Here is a 17161-nt window from a genome sequence, read left to right on the forward strand (position 1 = left end):
TAAAGTATAAAGCTCGACTTTTCAAGTCCAATCCACTCGTCTTACTGTAGATAGTTTAAAAGCTTTGTATTCTGAGGTTAAATTTTCTTTCTCAAACACATAAGAAAATAATAAAAATCCTATTATGTCTTGTGCTGATTGTACGTTCCGGTAGCCCAATTTGTTGTCACAAACAGCTTTAATCTGTTTTTATACAAATTAAGTTCAGGATTTATTTTATTTATTCACATTATTGCAAAGGATTAAATGATAAACTTCTCTTACAGTGAATAAAATCCAGCTCCTTAAACAGCATTCAAAGTTACCATAGGTAGTAGGTAGGTAGCACATCTCAAAAGACTGAGTGCCATATTAAAAAGATTTTGAGGAAAGCGCCCAATTTAAAAAAATCTATTGCTAAGCAACGAGTGCAATCTTATCATAACAATAACTAAGCAGTAAATATTAAAAATTGGTAATATTCTTCGAAAATAATTGCAGCTGATTGTTATAAAATGAGATTAAAGTATTCTAAAACGCTCGTGGAGGCTCAGGTAAATTTCTTTTTATAAAAATGACACTTTAAAATAATCTTGCAAACAAATTCTTGACAGGGTTTTAAATAAAAGCGCATATCTTCTGCCTAATATTATTTTTAGGATGCGGAGAGTCCAATTGCTGATATCTGCTGGTCTCCGAACAATGTTAAATTAGCTGTGGCGACATGCGAGCGGTTGGTTCTCCTCTTTGATCGCGAAGGTACAAGACGAGATAAATTCGCTACCAAACCTGCCGATCCCGCAGCTGGAAAAAAATCTTATGTTATTACAAGTGAGGACGATATTTCAATTTCACAGTTTTCTTTAAATAAATGGAAGGAATACAGGTTTTTTTTATTATAGGGTCTAGAAATACCCAGTGTTAAAATTAAAATTAACCGACGAATGTACAAAGCGCAGTGCTCGGGGTAGAAGTCTCATTGTTAATTTTTATGGAAGTTTGTGGGTCTAGCCACCGGTCCCAAAAATACCTACTTATTAAAATGTATGTATGACCTGCAATCATCAATACTTAATTGCATTTTTATCTATCCTTATGACTAGTTTCACCATCTCTTAGTACCTATGCATATAGTTTATCAAGATGAAGACCGACGGATGATTGCATATATTTGCCGCCAGTTTATCAGTAAGATAAGATATTCGACACTCATCCATGGCTTCCTTTCCTCCGACCCTGATGTCTATGTGATTCTTCGCCTAGGTATATCGTTCAGCGACAACTCGGAGTTGCTCGGTGTCGCTCAGAGTGATAACATGGTATTCGTGTACCGTGTCGGCGCCGACTGGACCGGCAAGAAAGTCATCTGTAATAAGTTCCCCCTCACTGGCGCCCCCACATCTCTTCTACCAGCTGACAACGGCTTTTTTACTGGTACTAGTGATGGGAAAATAAGGTATGCAATGTAGAAAATAGAAATGAATTACTGTTCGCATCATCAACTTACCATTGAATGTTGGAGAGGATTTGAATGATTATCATAATACGCAAAGATATGTGTGGTTTGTTTGTTCAAGCATGTTCCATTTTGTTACTGTGCATATTCTTTTCTGCTGAAAGAAGGAAGTGAAATCATAAGGTTAATGAAACTTGCGTTTTTAGATCGTTGGACTGTAAGAGTAATAAAAGTAGCAGTTTGTGGACGGGTGGTTCGTGCTGCGTGTCTCTAGCTCGTGGTGGCGAGGCCACGCTTGCATCAGGACATGTCGACGGCACGCTCTACCTCAACGGGAGACTATTGTTACGATATGCGCTACCACCCACTGCTCTTGTGCTGCAGACACCTTACGTATGTATTTATAAATTGTATATTACATTACCTATTTACGATTCAGTCAGCTTGTGTAGATCAAAGTATGTGGGTACTATTTTCAGTTGAATAAAGCTTAAGATAAAATCAAGATCATATTGGCGTTATATTATTAAACATGTTTGTAAGTTTTCTTTGCGTCGAATAGGAATATAATTTTTCGCTTGTTTCCAGCTGATAGTAGGATCTTGCGATGGCCGCGTGGCCGTGTACGAAGCGCAACGAGGAGCTCTCCTGCGCAGCTTGGAACCGCAGCTACCACCTGACCGACGGGATCTTATTTCAGCCGCACCGAGTCCATCTGGACAAGTATGTTAACACTATTATTTAGAGAACTCAATCAATAACTAATAAAGTTACTATTAAGTAATTTTATTAGATTTTCGTCGAAGTATGTTTATTTATTTGTCACTCCTTTCTGCTATTTTTGATGAAAAACATTCGAGCAGAACCTGCATTAGGTTTGGCGAAGACGAATCTTTTCGAAACGGGTCTTCGTATATTAATTTTGTTTTTATTTGATCTACAGACAGTGGCTTTTGGAGTATTCGACGGGTGTCTAGTGGGAGAAGTGAAGGAATCCGGTGTTGTGGAGCTGTCGATGCTGAATATTCCAAACTTGTATGCAGTGCGGGCTCTCGCGTGGAGCGGGGATGGGACTAAATTGGCTATTGCGTCGCAAACCGGAGCTGTTATACAGTTGGAGGCTGTACTGAGGTAAGATACAATGTAATAGCTCGCGCTCTGAGAGCAATTGCTAGTCACTTCTTCATACGAAGCATCACGCCCGTTACACCCGAAGGTGTAGGCAGAGATGTATATTGTATTTACCGCAATTAACTATGCTAATCCCATACATTAGGGGGCGAGCCTCTTGGCATATGACTTATTCTTGGAAGGGCATTATAAAATCATACCTTTTTGTGTTATAATTTCCAGACGTTGGGTATGGCGCGATACAGTAGAGGTCCAACACGTGAGTCCTCGCCAGTTAGTACTATCGCGGCTCGCCAATGATGCGTTACCTCTCACCGTCACCACAAAACATGCTCCTGACATATTCAACGTGCGGTTTATTGGTAAGAAGTTCTGCGACGAAGTAACTACTAAAGCGTGTTTGTTTATTTATTTTGTTCTGGTTTTGAGTGAGAATGGCTGATTCATCCATTTAGGTAGATCAAATTTGCCGAAGTAATTGTTTGTATCCCAAAGACGGTCATACTACACAAGGGCAATATAGTGACACGATCATTGTATTTTTTTAGGAAACGATTGGTACGCAGTCTGTCGTACCAGTAGCACTCTGATACTCTGTGATATAGCAAGGAGTTTGACCAGTGAGGTAAGACTCTATCAATAGACTTAGATCACAGATACTTACAGATTTGTGACGTCATAGAATATTTTCTAGATCCCTTGGTCTGGTGGTGGTGAGCGAGTGTACGCTGCAGTTGGTGGTGCGTGCTTGTTGCATCGAGCTGGTGAACTTAGCGTCGTGGAATATGGACTGGACAAAGTACTACATACAGTAAGTCAATATTCGGCATAAAGAGTCGTCAATTCGTTTGAACTGCTTGTCTCTTACTAGATGTTTTTCAACTAACTCATAAACGGCAGCTTTTTGAACCAAAATAAAAGTAGCCGTGCGGTTTATTATTTGACAACTAGTGTACGTCCATTAAATAGCTACTATGCTGTCTTTCACTGTTTTAACGTAACATAAGAACCATGACTATTAAAAAAAAACACAATGAACAGCATACAGGGCTATGAAATAATTATAAGTAAAACGACTAGGGTGGAATCAAAACGAAGGTATAAGAGTAATATTTTTCAGGTTCGTACAGAACGAGTGAACCCGCACGTACTGAGTGTGCGTATAAACGAGGGTTCCGTGAGTGAATCAGAGCTGGACCGCAAGCACCTCGCCTACTTGCTTGATAGACAGACCATAGCTGTTGTCGATCTCGCCACTGGTATGCGTCTTATTGTTAGATGATAATCAACTTAAATTTTATAAACGAGTTCCTATTTCTGTTTACGGCTTATTTTTTAATCGACGGTTATTGAAAATCAGAACAAAGTAATATACAGTACTTGCTTGTCATTTCACTGAATGGTAATAAACGTGAAGATACTTAATAGAGCTAATGGCAAATGCACAAGCAATATTGAATTTTATTACACCCTTGGATACTGAATTCGGTGAACATTAATGCTGAATTAAATTTATAAGTCCAAATTGCATGTTAGAATATTTACTTTCTTTACTTCTGTTAGTATAATATTTGCAAGTATGTTTTTTTCCGTTTAGGCGTACAGCTAGGTCAATGGTGGCACGAGGCCAGAGTGGATTGGCTTGAGCTGAACGAAGGCGGCGAACTACTCTTATTAAGAGACACGAGACGCAGGCTTGCTATACTCAACTTGCATACTGGAGATAAGGTACAATCTATCCAACTATTTTCGTCTTATTTTATGGAGCTTTGACAAACCAATGCGCAGTCCGGTCTCGAATTCTTAAAGTAAATAGGTAAAAGGGATTATAGTTGCGGGAGTTAGTTCGTCGTTTAACAATTCATTGACTCACAACTTCACGTATTTATTCTCACCTCTGTTTTTTTAATGGTCAAAGTGTTGTTAGCCTTTTTTTTCGTCAGGAAAATGCATTACTGCTTGTCGTGCTCCAGGGAGGAAGCGGGGGTCTGCCGGCTAGGCGTTCTAGCTTTAAATTTGGGCATACCGACTAAAAACCTGACGGTGTTCCTTCAACGGCCATTTTATGGTGACGGTGCAATGATTATAGTCCACAACATTGGTCATGATCATGGAAAATGAGTGGAATAAAAATGATGTCAGTAATACCTGTTTCATTAAAGTAACGTACTTAAAAATAAATTAAAATGCATCATTTAACGTAGTGATGTTTACCAGGTACTTGGTAAAACGAATGCCCCGTTTACACGCTCTAAGTGAATAAGTAGTTAACTAAATTTTTAACTAGGTTGGAGCGGAGCGCGCCGCTACTAAACCGGAAAATAAACTGAATTCTGTTTTACTTGTTCACTAAAACGTTTAATCGTTTGCTTGTCTCTTCATTTGTTATTCACTTGTAGGTAGGGCATTTAAACATTAACAAATAAATGGTTTCAAGCTGAGTCTGTGTGAAAATATGATGAACGTGAATTATGCAATATGCAGAAAGAATAATTATGTAATATTTTCAGTTTTTACTAAATAAGTAAAATATGAAATTTGACTGCTGTTTTTAGTAGCGTAAGTGAAAATACAAAATCGTTTTTCTTCTCTCACAGTTTTTTATATCAATTAGTGTAGAATAGGCGTATCGTGGTTAAAACGTTATTTTAAGCAGCTTCCGTAGCAGTGGCGTTCTTTGCCTATCTATGGGAAAAAATCGTGGTTTTATATACATATGTACTAGAGTCAGTAATATATGCGTTTATCGTATTTAACAGGAGATAATAGCGAGTGGTGTGAGCTTCGTCCAATGGATCGAGAACAGCGACGCTGTTGTTGCACAGACACCTACCCATCTATTAGTATGGTAAAGACACATACATATACATTAATATGCAACATATAGAATATGGTAGTGTATTGTACTATATCTAATAATGTTTGGTTGAATAGGTACAGCGCATGGGACCCCGGCAGCGTGGAGATGGTGGAATGCGGAGGCGCTGTCGCCGTAGAAGTTATATCGAGGAGAGTCGTATTGGACGGAGGATTGTTACCCTATCTACAGTTGGATGAACATCGACTTGCTTTTAGTCAGTAATATCCATTTATTTCTTAAGATGTTTACTCTGCCTTATTTCAAAGATCATTTTAGCTTTTACAGGTATGAAGCCTTATTTTCATTTAGCAGCAAGCAGAGTGCCTTTTGCCATTACTTACTCCTACTTAACTATGTATTTAGCTCTATACATATTCTTCTAATCTCGCTGTTTAATATAGTGTTATGTGTTTCATAGATAATGCACTGCGTAGTGGAGATCTAGCAGGCTGTGCTCGATATTTGGAAGGTGTAAGCAATAACGCAGACGTGGCACCCCTTTGGAGACAGTTAGCCGAACGAGCTCTCGCCGATGATGATGTTCAGGTAATATTGGCATTAAGAAAAACCTTATTGTTTGAAAAAAAAAGAAGCTATTATAAAATGTGTCGTTTTGTGGTAGCTCGCAGCAAAATGTTATCGTGAAGTCGACGATGTAGCCCGCACCTTTTATTTGGAGAAGACAGTCGAGTTGGCGGCCGCTGAAGGAGACGGTGACGTCACAGTTGGTAAGAAAGTATTTCTTTATTTACATAACAGCACCAACTTGAAAATACATTAACTTGTAGAACCTTCCTATCCTTGAATTATAGCTTGCTATGAGTTCATCGCTCTGTTTTTTTTGTGACGGAATTCACTTTGCCTTTCCAAGACCACTACGTTAACCGAGTTCACATCTTTCATTCCCTATAACAGTCACCTATCATAGCTACAGACTCCCAGTAAACATTTTTTACGAGAACTATGACCCCGGTTTCTTCAGGTCTAAACAACGCCATAGTTCGCGCTCGTCTCGCGATATTCGCGGGTGATTTATCAGCGGCTGAAGAGTGGTATGTCCGCCGCGGTAACCGGCCGGACCTCGCCGTGGACATGTACAAGCAGTTCAATAAGTGGACCGAGGCTATTGCACTCGCTGAGAGAACTGACCGCTCCTCTGTGGCCACCCTGAAGCAACAACATATGGATTATTTGACTTCTACTGGTAATCCAAGCCTAATTAATTAAGCATTTGTAAATATAGTATTTGTTAGTAACTTGAATTATAAGGAAAATATCGGCGAATATAAGTAGATACGATATTTAATGGTGACAATTTTTTTTGTCCGTCTGATAGACTTTAAACAAACAGCTACATCGTTGCAGTATATAGAATGGTTACTTGACTTTGCGACTCAGTACAGTTTTTTCTAAATACATACTTTTCTAACTACTATTTACTATATATTTCTAAGACATAATATAAAAAAAAATCCTTTTAGTGGGCGTAAAAGGATTTTTTTTTATATTATGTCTTCGTCCATTGTCATTGAATCCAAACAGGTCGCTTAGGAGAAGCTGGTGCAGTGTTAGCAGCGTCTGGAGATGCTCAAGGTGCAGTCAAGCTATGGCTAAAGGGAGGTAGGTCTCGTAGAGCCGCAGCGCTGTTGCTCCAGCACCCGCAACTGTTGAGAGACTCCGATTTGGTTGAGGCGGTACACACGCAACTTATACAGGTAAGTACACAACTACTGTGCAATTTTAAGCAGTTTGCGAGCATAGTAATTAATCTGTTGCCTATTGTTAAAGTTAGGTTTTTCAGCTTATAAGACTTTTAACACAAAGTTATCTTGTATTTTCATAATTTTGTCTTCGTAAAATCGCTATAGTAAGTAGTTTAAAAACCCTTAACTTAGTCCCTTTTGAATTTTACTGGTAAACATAATAGATGTTTACTCTTTTGGATATTGTGATTTATTTTGTTACTAGGAGGAATGGTGGGAAACAGCAGGTGAAATATCAGAACGGAGAGGAGATACTCGTGCTGCAGTGGAGTACTATGCGAAAGGAAATAATTATGCTAGAGCTGTTCAGCTTGCCAGAGAGGTACATGAGGAATTAAACAAACATATTATTATTAACCTTGCATGCCTTAAATTAATTTAATACATTTATTGAGAGCATGCAAAGTCCCCAACCCGCACTTGGCCAGCGTGGTGGACACAAGGCCTTACCCCTCCCTTCTTACGGGAGGAGACCCTTGTCCAGTAGTGGGACAGTAACGGGTTAAATTTTTTATTTTTTCTTATTATTATGCGATGACGTTTTTGGGCATTGATCTAAAATAAATGTATATTTTAGGCTTGTCCAGGTGAAGTGACTAGACTAGAAGGTCTATGGGGAGGGTGGTTGGTGTCGTGTCGACAGGCAGGTGCGGCTGTGCCACATCTCATTGAAGCGGGACAGTCCAGAGAAGCACTCGATGCAGCACTGCAGGCACATCACTATAGGAAGGCTTTACAAATATTACAGGTAAAAGCAGGATAATACTTGTCTTGTTTTCTATCAATTTATAGGTTCTGTAAAAATTTGTTGTTAAATATAATTGAGATTGAAAGAAATTTTATGATAATAATATTTTTTTAGGCTATCGATGACAAGGAGTCGATAAGGGAGCAATGTGAGAAGCTTGGAGATCACTTTACCTCTACTCGAGTAAGTATTATATGTAACTCAGTAGTGAATAAAATTAACTCCTATTTAGAATTTGGTTTACAGTTTTAAATGTCTAAAGGAATGGGAGACAGCAGAACGTGTGTTCACTTCATGTGGTATGGCGGAGCGTTGTGTTCGAGCCTACAATACAGCTGGTCGCGTGGCAGATGGACTGAGGCTCGCAGCTGCTCATCTCACCGAGGAAGAAACTAGGAGCATCTACTTGCCTTTAGCACAACAGTTACGAGAAGAAGGCCAGTTACGCAAGGCAGAGCAGATCTATATTGGGTTAGGAGAGCCGGATGAAGCTATTTCTATGTATAAGGTACGATACGATTTTGAGCTAGCTATACCCTGCATCCATTACTTAGTGAGGTGGCTTATAAAATCTATTGTGGAGACTTCGTGTATGTTTGTTTTATGTTCTAAAATGTTTGTATAATAGGAAGTGTCGCAATACGAAGCAATGCTACGCCTTGTAGCGGCTCATCGTAGCTCGCTGCTAGAAGCTACGCGGCGTCACGTAGCACAGGCCCTGCACGCTTCTGGAGATCTGCGTGCGGCTGAAAACTATTATGTCCAGGCTGGTTAGTAGTAGTAAAAAAAAGAGTTCATAGAGATTTTGATATTTCATTGGTGTAGTTAATAAATTGTGATTATATTTTAGGTGATTGGAAAAGCGCTATTCAGATGTACCGTTCAGCTGGTCAATGGGAAGGAGCTGAAAGGGTTGCACGTGCTCATGCACCAAGTGGGGTTCAACAACAGGTGACATTTTTGTCGTATATTCAGTGTTTCAGTCACACGTGCAATTATTAAATGCAACGTATTGATTTATTTAGGTGGCATTACAATGGGCGGGTGCTTTAGGCGGAGCTCCCGCTGCTCGTCTTTTGGCAGCAAGAGGTTTAGCCGCATTAGGAGCTCGCTGGGCACTACAGGCACAACGGTAAGTTTCTTTACTACTATCTACTTTTGTTTCTTCATTACTTTTGCACCACAGTACATATTCGAATGAACTTTTATTTTATTTTACAAAAGCATATTGATCGTAGTACAGGTACAAGAAGGCACAGGGTCGCTCTCGTGTGATTATCTGTGGTTCTCACACAATCGTGACGCGATAGTTACTAATTAGCAGTTTGCGAGTTGTTTCCTTGAATAATATGTGTGTACGTGTGGTGCGCGCAGGTGGGACATCGCGATGGAGCTGAGCGCGCTGGGCGGCGGCGTGTCGCGCGCGGAGGTGGCGCGGCACGAGGCGGCGGCGCTGGCGGACGAGCGGCCGCACGACGCGGAGGCCGCGTTCCTGCGCGCCGCCGCGCCCGACCACGCCGTGCGCATGTGGCTGGCGCACCGCGACCACGACCGCGCGCTCGCGCTCGCCGAGCAGCACGCGCCGCACATGGTCACTCAACATTTACTCTTTTTTGAATATCATTACCTTATACATATATTCATATCCATAAAATTCTCTACAAAATTTGCATGATACAAGTGTAATGACGAGTTGGCCTTACGGAACAAACTTTATACTAATTTATTCGCGAACCACAGTAAAAAATGTATCTAATGAATTTGGATATAAAAATATAATGTGCTTCTTGACTACCTTTTTAAAATTATTTCTGTATGTAGGTGGAAGAGGTGTTAGTAGAAGGAGCTCGCGCTGCGGCTGAACGAGGAGACCTACCTCAATTCGAAACTCTTATGATACGAGCTAATAGACCTCGTGAAGTAGTTCAACACTATAAGGATCTCGGTAAATAAAGTAGTTTATGTGTCTGCCTAACTTAGTGTTCTCGTAATTTCAGGTAAAATCATCTTCCATATACATTGAACACTGATACTGCTGAACAAGGGTCTCCTCCTCCCGTAATGAGGGAGGGGTTTAAACCTTGAGTCCACCACGCTGGCCAAGTGTGGGTTGAGAATTTTGTATGCCCTCAATAAATGTATTAAACAAATTTTAGGCATGCAAGGTTTCCTCACGATGTTTTCCTTCACCGTTGCAGCATATGATATTTTTTTCTAATACACACCAATAACTTCGAAAAGTTATTGGTGTGTTGCCTCGGGTTTCGGACTTGCGACCACTTGCGCGGGAGGTGTTAACTTATACCACTCGGCTATCATTGCTCTTGGACCTTATCGATTAGTTGTACTAAAAGCATGCACTCTCAGAGTTGTGGGACGAGGCGGCGCGCGTGTCCCGCGAGTACCTGCCGGACAGCAGCGGTAGCGGCGGTGGTGGCGGCGAGGCCGTGCCGCCCGACGTGCCCGCGCTGCTGCAGCGCGCCGCCGCCTGCGCCGACAGCGAGGACTGGTGGGAGGCCGTGCGACTACTCGGTAACATGTTTACTACATTTTCAGTTTTTTTTATTAATCTGTTATGCTCTTGTATGTAATGAAAACATACAAAAAGAGCTAGTTTCATCAAACAACCGTTTCCTTTATCGTTTCCGCGAGAACTGTTTTATAAACTTTTATGCATACGTGGTTCGATTACATGTTTCATAAATGTCCTTATATGCATAAAAAGAAGCTAGAATTTGATTTCTTAATATCTCAGAGTAAAAAAAAGTATAGTTTGAGCACTAGGATTTTACTTGACGTTACTTAAACTAGCTTCTTGTACAGGAGCCGCAAGTGCTGCAGCTGCGGCCGCCGCGGCTCCGAGGTTGGCTGAACGCGCGGCGCTCAGAGCTGCTCGGTTGGCGAGGGACCATCTACATGACAAGCGGAGAAAGGCAGCTGCTGATATGCTCGCTGAACGGTAACTCATTTAAAAATTTTATGTCATTGTAATTTTTTAAAAATAGTCAAATCAATAGAAGTGAAGAGACGAGCATAACTTTTCTTAATCTTTATATATATAATTCTTCTGTAAGTGTGTATGTCACTGAACTTCTCTTAAACGACTGGACCGATTTTGATGAAATTTTTTGTGTGTGTTCTAGGGGATCTGAGAATGGTTTAGATTCACAATTTTGTCCGCTGGACAATGTTTTTTAATAATTTTTTAATTTATTAGACAGGACAACGTCTGTCGGGTCCGATAGTATAATATAATAATCTTGTTCCACATAGGTTTGCAGCGATAGGCCAAGATGAAATCGGTGAACAACTGCGAGCAGCTCTTACAGAAGGATATTCTGGAGATGAGGATGCTCCAGGTAAAAATTTAATAAAAAATTCTGTGATAATTACTTTTCAGAAAACCGTTTTTTTATACATTTGTATGTGTAAAGGTCCTTCTGAAGAGTACGAAGCAGAAGAAACAGAAGCTCCTCGCGAGTCTGAAGGCGACGCGGCGGCCGAGGCCGAGGCGCTAGAACGTCTGGCGCGAGCGGGACACTGGCAGCGTTGTCTCGCTCACGCGGGACTTAGGGCACCGCACTATGCACTCAGATATGCTGCTCATCTGTTCAAGGCACACCAGGTAATAAAAGAACTACTAACAATTTTTGTTGTATTTAATTTTGTCTGTTACGGTGTCTTGTTAGTTGAGAAAAATATGGAGCACATATGTAATTTTTCAGACATGCGGTACAATTAAGAAACCCTAGATCTATTTTTCCTCGCACACCACGCAGCTACTTCACACATCTCAAGTCTAAAAGCAATTTTTTAAGGCATTTTTATTCGTCAATCCCTTTTCAAATAATTTCAATTGCAGCGTATGGATGGCATAGACATTGAAACAGAAGAAGTGCCAGAAGTATTATCTCAAGTGTTAGACGTGTTGCGTCAGTACCTGACTACAGGGGAGCATGGTATCGAGTCAGCGATCAGTGCCACAGATGCACCGCTAGCGAAGGCTGTGTGTAGTGAACTGTTGGTACGCGTGTCGATGGCGCCCAGAGCTCTCACTGCGCTCAAAGATACCGCCACTGTGATGGTCAATGCTAATGCTGATGATAGAGCCTTGCAGGTGAGACATGTTGTTACGATTGCTTTTTTATTATGATTGAATTTAGTGCACACTTAAAGGAATCAAAAGGGAGCATTATGTGCCCTTTTTAGCCAAGTGTAATCCGGGGGCAGTAACACATCTAATTTACATCCACGTATATACCTTACCGCGTATATGCAGAAAATATAAGGAAAACAAATAGGTATACTATATCTGTTTTTATTTCCAAATAATTGTACACTTTACAAAATGTATGTAAAACAAACGGCAGCATAAATTGTGTTTCAGGCGATCACATTACTGATAGCGCTCCACGTGCCTCAAATAGCATCGAGAGCGGCGAGAGCGCTGCCTCGCTACACTGATATTATTGTAGCAGATGTCGGTGAGCACTTACCAAATATTCCCCTTTATATTACCCAACGCTTATTTGCTACGCGACGTAGAGAGAAACGAGAACTTCTACGAGATTTCGTAGCTTCTAGCGTAGCGTACATTGTGTTAAGTTTATTTGATTTTTAGATGCAAGTAGTTGGTTTTACGAGGTACTACAGAAACAACTAAACTTCTTTAGTATGGAAGGGGTGGAACGTTTATATTATATTGCTATTTATTTTTTTAGATCCGTGTCATTAACATTTTATAGAGTTTATCTAAGTGAAAAAGTTATAGATAACAATTCATGTATAAGAAATATTATAAAGCGAAATCTATATCCGTGACATATTTTTAAACATCCATGAAATTAACTTATAGTATATTTCACTAGCGTACTATGTGTGCGGCGTGGCGGTACGTGCGGAGGGCGCGGGCGGGGCGCGTGAAGCCTTCGTATTACTCAACCGCTGTCTCGACTTGGCCGAGGCCGCCGACGACGACTCCGCACATTTGCTCGATTATACCGACTTTGGTAATATCATTTTTTAACTCTACAGCATTTTGATCTTTTTATGTCCGTTCATAAACTGACACTACACAATACTTTAGATGGTAAATATCTAACAGAACCGACAAAGAGGTCGTTTTTATAAAATTTTAACAGCTGGCGGTGAACGCACTCCTTTCATATGCAGTAGTTTTATGATTGTGCCACTAACTTTATAGTCTACGTAAAAAATATAATCTTGTACTGTTTATACTCTGGCTTTTAGTAACTTAAAAAAAAATCTTCGTTTGCTCGTAGCATTTTTAACTATGGTTACGGTCCGCGAAACGCATCATACTAATAATAGTAGTTATTGCATCGTGTTTATTCTGTATTATTATGTTATTTAGAATGTACGGACTGGAGTCGTACACCGCTGCTATTGGAGAGCGGGTGCGTACGCGGTACAGCATTGGACGATGCGCGCGAGTGGGTCCTAGCTGTGTCCATGGACCAGGCCGTTGAACAGGTAAACCTATATCACTCATATCACCAAAATATTTGATGATGATAGACCATTCTTCTGTAACTATAGATTTTAAATTGAATAATCATTGAATAGTCGACTCATCATGTTATGACGATGAAGAGTGCTTGATGAAGATTCCACACTTAAACAAAAATAATACGACGCCAAAAATATCGACTTTCCATGCTAGCACTTTTGGCCACTAAAGACTGGGGACTATTATTACCTTATTCTATATTTAACCTATTAGAAAAAGAAAACACGCTAAGCTGAAAAACCGAAAACTTATTGTCTAACTATCTTATTAAATTAAATTCCAACATGCAATATTTTAGGCACAATTAGAGTTCGAGCAACAAGTACCACGATATTATCTAAAACTGAAAGCTTTTAATAACGAGTTTGTAAAGAAACAAAATATATTGTTTCACGAGTCGGCAATATTAAACCGATTTGAGATGTAGCTGTAATTGTTCTTTGTTAACTTCATTGTGGTACAATCAACGCGTTATTTGATCCTGTTATTATAACGTTTATTTCTCGCCCGTTATTTTATACGATGAGAGCTAAACGTTTAAAAGTAATGGATGCGTATTATCTTGTATCAAATTATATTAATATTATGATTTAATGTTACTGTGTTTATCTAAAGAGCGGTTTAATAGGCAGGCTCCTGGTGGAAAACTACTTTAAATATTAAAGAGATTTTAGTTTACTACAAGGTCACTTACCATTATTTAAGGTTCGCCAAAGGGTAATAACAGGACTCTATTAACTACTGTGACTTCGCTGTCTGTTTGTTACCAAGCTGTATGTCATAAACCTTGATAATAAGATAGTTGAAATTTTCGCAGATGATATATTTCTGTTTAACTGCTATAACACAAAAAAGTAAAAAATAAAATTTAGGGGACTTCCATACTCAAACGTAATTTTATGGCGAATGTATAAAAAACAGCACGGAACATTTTGTGTCCGAGTCCAACTCGCACTTGGCCTGCTCTTAAATGAAAAAATTGCGTTAAATAATTATTTATAGTCGAAATAAACACTATTGTATGTTGCAAGTTAAATAAAATAATAGTGTTAATTTGTTCGCAGACATTGCCAGTGGACAGTCGCGGTATGTACGCGTCAAGTGTCGCGGAAACTGAAGCTTGTTGCGTGCTCACTGGCTACCCGCTCGGCTCCAGGCTTGTCACATTCACTAACGGTGAGAATTATTTATTTTATTTGTAACTCTAGTACAATCAACTTGGGTAACTTTGAATCATTTGGATAACATTGAACGTGGGAATTTGAACTAGTTTTGATTATTTTTTCATATGAAACCAACACAATTGATAAAGGTTTGCAAAACTTTAATGAATCTTTAGCAATTGTGTTGGTGCTGTACTTCCTGTGCCCAAGTTGACTATACTTCAAACAATTTTAAAATAGTGAAGTCGAAGTGAGGGGGGAGCTTAGCAGCTATGTTAGTCAGCCTGTGACCACGATCGATATAACTCGATCGAAACGACGTATTTAAAATCAATTTTAGTATATACTGAAAAGTATTTATAGTCTTGTTTATTGTGCGTTTTGTTAGGAAATGTTCAATGTCCATTATTATAGAACGAATTTCTTATTTAATCTTCCTTTCTCTTAATATTTTAATAAGATTATTCAGCTAATTAGCTTGTTATTTAACAGTTAAACAGTAAATTTGAAATCATTACGATTAATCTAGGTTAATTATCTTTTTATTAGTCTCGTGATGGTAATAACGAGCTTTAATGTAGTGTCTGTAATTTAAGATTTTCTGAGCTTAAAAATATAAATATAATAGGTAACCTATTAACAGACTAAAAGTTACATTGATACTATACTCTTTAAAATATAGCTTGATTAAAATGACAGTTCTAAGCAAAACAGAGCACACAACTTTGTAGTGACGTCTAACGAGTATTACAAATTGAAACACGAAAAATCTGTCTTGTCTAGCATTATAACTATTTTTTAAATAAAGATCCTCAATAAGAAATCAGAATAATTCAATACAATCAGCCTTTAAACTAAAAATCAGTACTATTTTCTTTAGTCTTAAAAATAAACCTAATAATTTTCAACCTCTCTACAAGGCTACATCATGTTGCAAAAATTTTAGTGAGGAGACACAATAGATAAGAGTAAATCATCTGATTAATCGTTAATCGCGAAGTACACTTTGATACTATTCGTGACCAAGAATTAATAATTAATCTCCAAGATTGTTCCAGCGATTCTGATGATAGCGATGAGGATGATACTGATTTAGGATGCCCACTATTAACTGCGCATCCTAATTACTATCATCTTCATCCCTATCATCAGAATTGCACCATTAACTGAATAAATTAATTTTATTTACCTTTAATTTCATTGTTTTATTTAATTGATCCTAATTAATACTAAACTAGGAGAGGTCTCCGTGCGGTGTTAAAAGTAGGGCTGGTCGTCCTATACGAATTTGCTTAAACAATAAGATTCACAACAACAATTAGTAAAAAGCTAATTCAAAAATAATTGAATCGAATATAATTATTTTAGATTCGATTTTTTCGCTATCGATTTTGATCAATACTTCTACAACCCTAGTCAAAACAGTTTGACATCTGTCATTCTAATCAAGCTATATTTTAAAGACTTTAAGTACTTTTCTGGGATGGGTTTATTGTTCGCTAAGACAAGTAATAACGATCTCAAGCATATAACAGTGATTAATTACCATCGTAAAGGCTGTAAGGTATCATGTAGGACGTCGCGTGGGTGACTCGCTCATTAATTGGCAGTTACGCGGTTCGCTTGCCATGCTTCATTTATTACCTATAATTATTGCCTTTGACGTAACATTTAACACACTCATTAATCGTATGCGAACATTATTGATGATAGAAATACTGCAGTTGATATAGCCTATAATTGCAGCTTCTGAGATTATTTTTTGCTGTAAATCATTTACCCCCGATTTCTGATTACGTTTAGCGGTAGTTTATCTATTCAATAGCGTATTTTTATATGAGTTTTGACACTATCGAATAGATAAACTACCGCTCAATGTACCTCAGAAACAGGAGGTCATTAATTTAAAGTTAAGCTATTAAAAATGATGTAAATTTTTGTATAGTTAAAGGTAGCAAAAATATTTCTTATCATCTATTCTTGTATTTGTATAAATGAATTTAAAACCACTTTGGTTTATCAAATCAAAAACATTTTCGTGTAAAAAATTAATAAGTTTAATGTGTGTAGGGCGTTGTGCGAATCGTGAGTGGTGGTCGAGAGCGGTGAGCGCGTCGAGGGCCGGGGGCGCTCCTGCCACTTTACTGCAACACATAGAAGCTTGGTGCGGACCAGCTGATTACCACCACGTCTAGACGAACCAACGACGGTCATATAAAACATCATTTACAAAATATTGTGTAGACCTACGCAAGTTCTATGCTAGCCCGCTACAACTGCTACGAAATCGTAGCCAATGCTACGCTTCGTAGCTACTGTAGCTGAAGTACAACACATTAATATTGGTGCAATTTTTGTGTGCTCACGTACTAATTGTAATTTATTAAGATTGGAATATTAAGTTTTGTAACTTTGTTTTAAATTAGGCTTATTTATTCTAAACCAAAATAATAGTATATGTATTGATTAATAATTTTTAGTAATAAACTGTATTTTGAAGCTTTGAGGTTTGAATAAATAAAAAGTATAAT

At 38.7% G+C, this 17161-nt stretch overlaps 1 protein-coding gene across 1 annotated transcript; it reads left to right on the top strand.

Annotated features, from left to right (window-relative positions):
* The first annotated feature begins 398 nt into the window (after positions 1-398).
* Positions 399-17143, top strand: Oseg2 (intraflagellar transport protein Oseg2). The gene is made up of 36 exons (XM_076122736.1): positions 399-533; positions 639-810; positions 1243-1435; positions 1642-1828; positions 2024-2158; positions 2379-2566; positions 2789-2928; positions 3115-3191; positions 3261-3377; positions 3687-3825; positions 4164-4294; positions 5326-5414; positions 5501-5640; positions 5845-5972; positions 6049-6154; positions 6409-6630; positions 6969-7141; positions 7395-7511; positions 7767-7937; positions 8052-8120; positions 8200-8445; positions 8566-8707; positions 8788-8888; positions 8963-9069; positions 9312-9528; positions 9759-9882; positions 10305-10469; positions 10761-10896; positions 11211-11296; positions 11372-11562; positions 11800-12054; positions 12325-12421; positions 12806-12946; positions 13312-13430; positions 14532-14643; positions 16701-17143. Exons 1-36 carry the CDS (start codon positions 495-497, stop codon positions 16823-16825), a joined length of 5097 nt encoding a protein of 1698 aa, XP_075978851.1. The 5' UTR covers positions 399-494; the 3' UTR covers positions 16826-17143.
* The last annotated feature ends 18 nt before the right edge of the window (positions 17144-17161 follow it).

Source organism: Anticarsia gemmatalis, chromosome 14 (genome assembly GCF_050436995.1).
Source record: "Anticarsia gemmatalis isolate Benzon Research Colony breed Stoneville strain chromosome 14, ilAntGemm2 primary, whole genome shotgun sequence".
In the NCBI taxonomy this organism is placed as follows: domain Eukaryota; kingdom Metazoa; phylum Arthropoda; class Insecta; order Lepidoptera; family Erebidae; genus Anticarsia; species Anticarsia gemmatalis.

Coding starts and splice junctions, on each gene's coding strand:
- Oseg2 (XM_076122736.1), top strand. CDS start 495: ATGAGATTAAAGTATTCTAAAACGCTCGTGGAGGCTCAG. Junction 811..1,242: donor AAAATCTTATGTTATTACAA/GTGAGGACGATA, acceptor TTCTTCGCCTAG/GTATATCGTTCAGCGACAAC. Junction 1,829..2,023: donor TTGTGCTGCAGACACCTTAC/GTATGTATTTAT, acceptor GCTTGTTTCCAG/CTGATAGTAGGATCTTGCGA.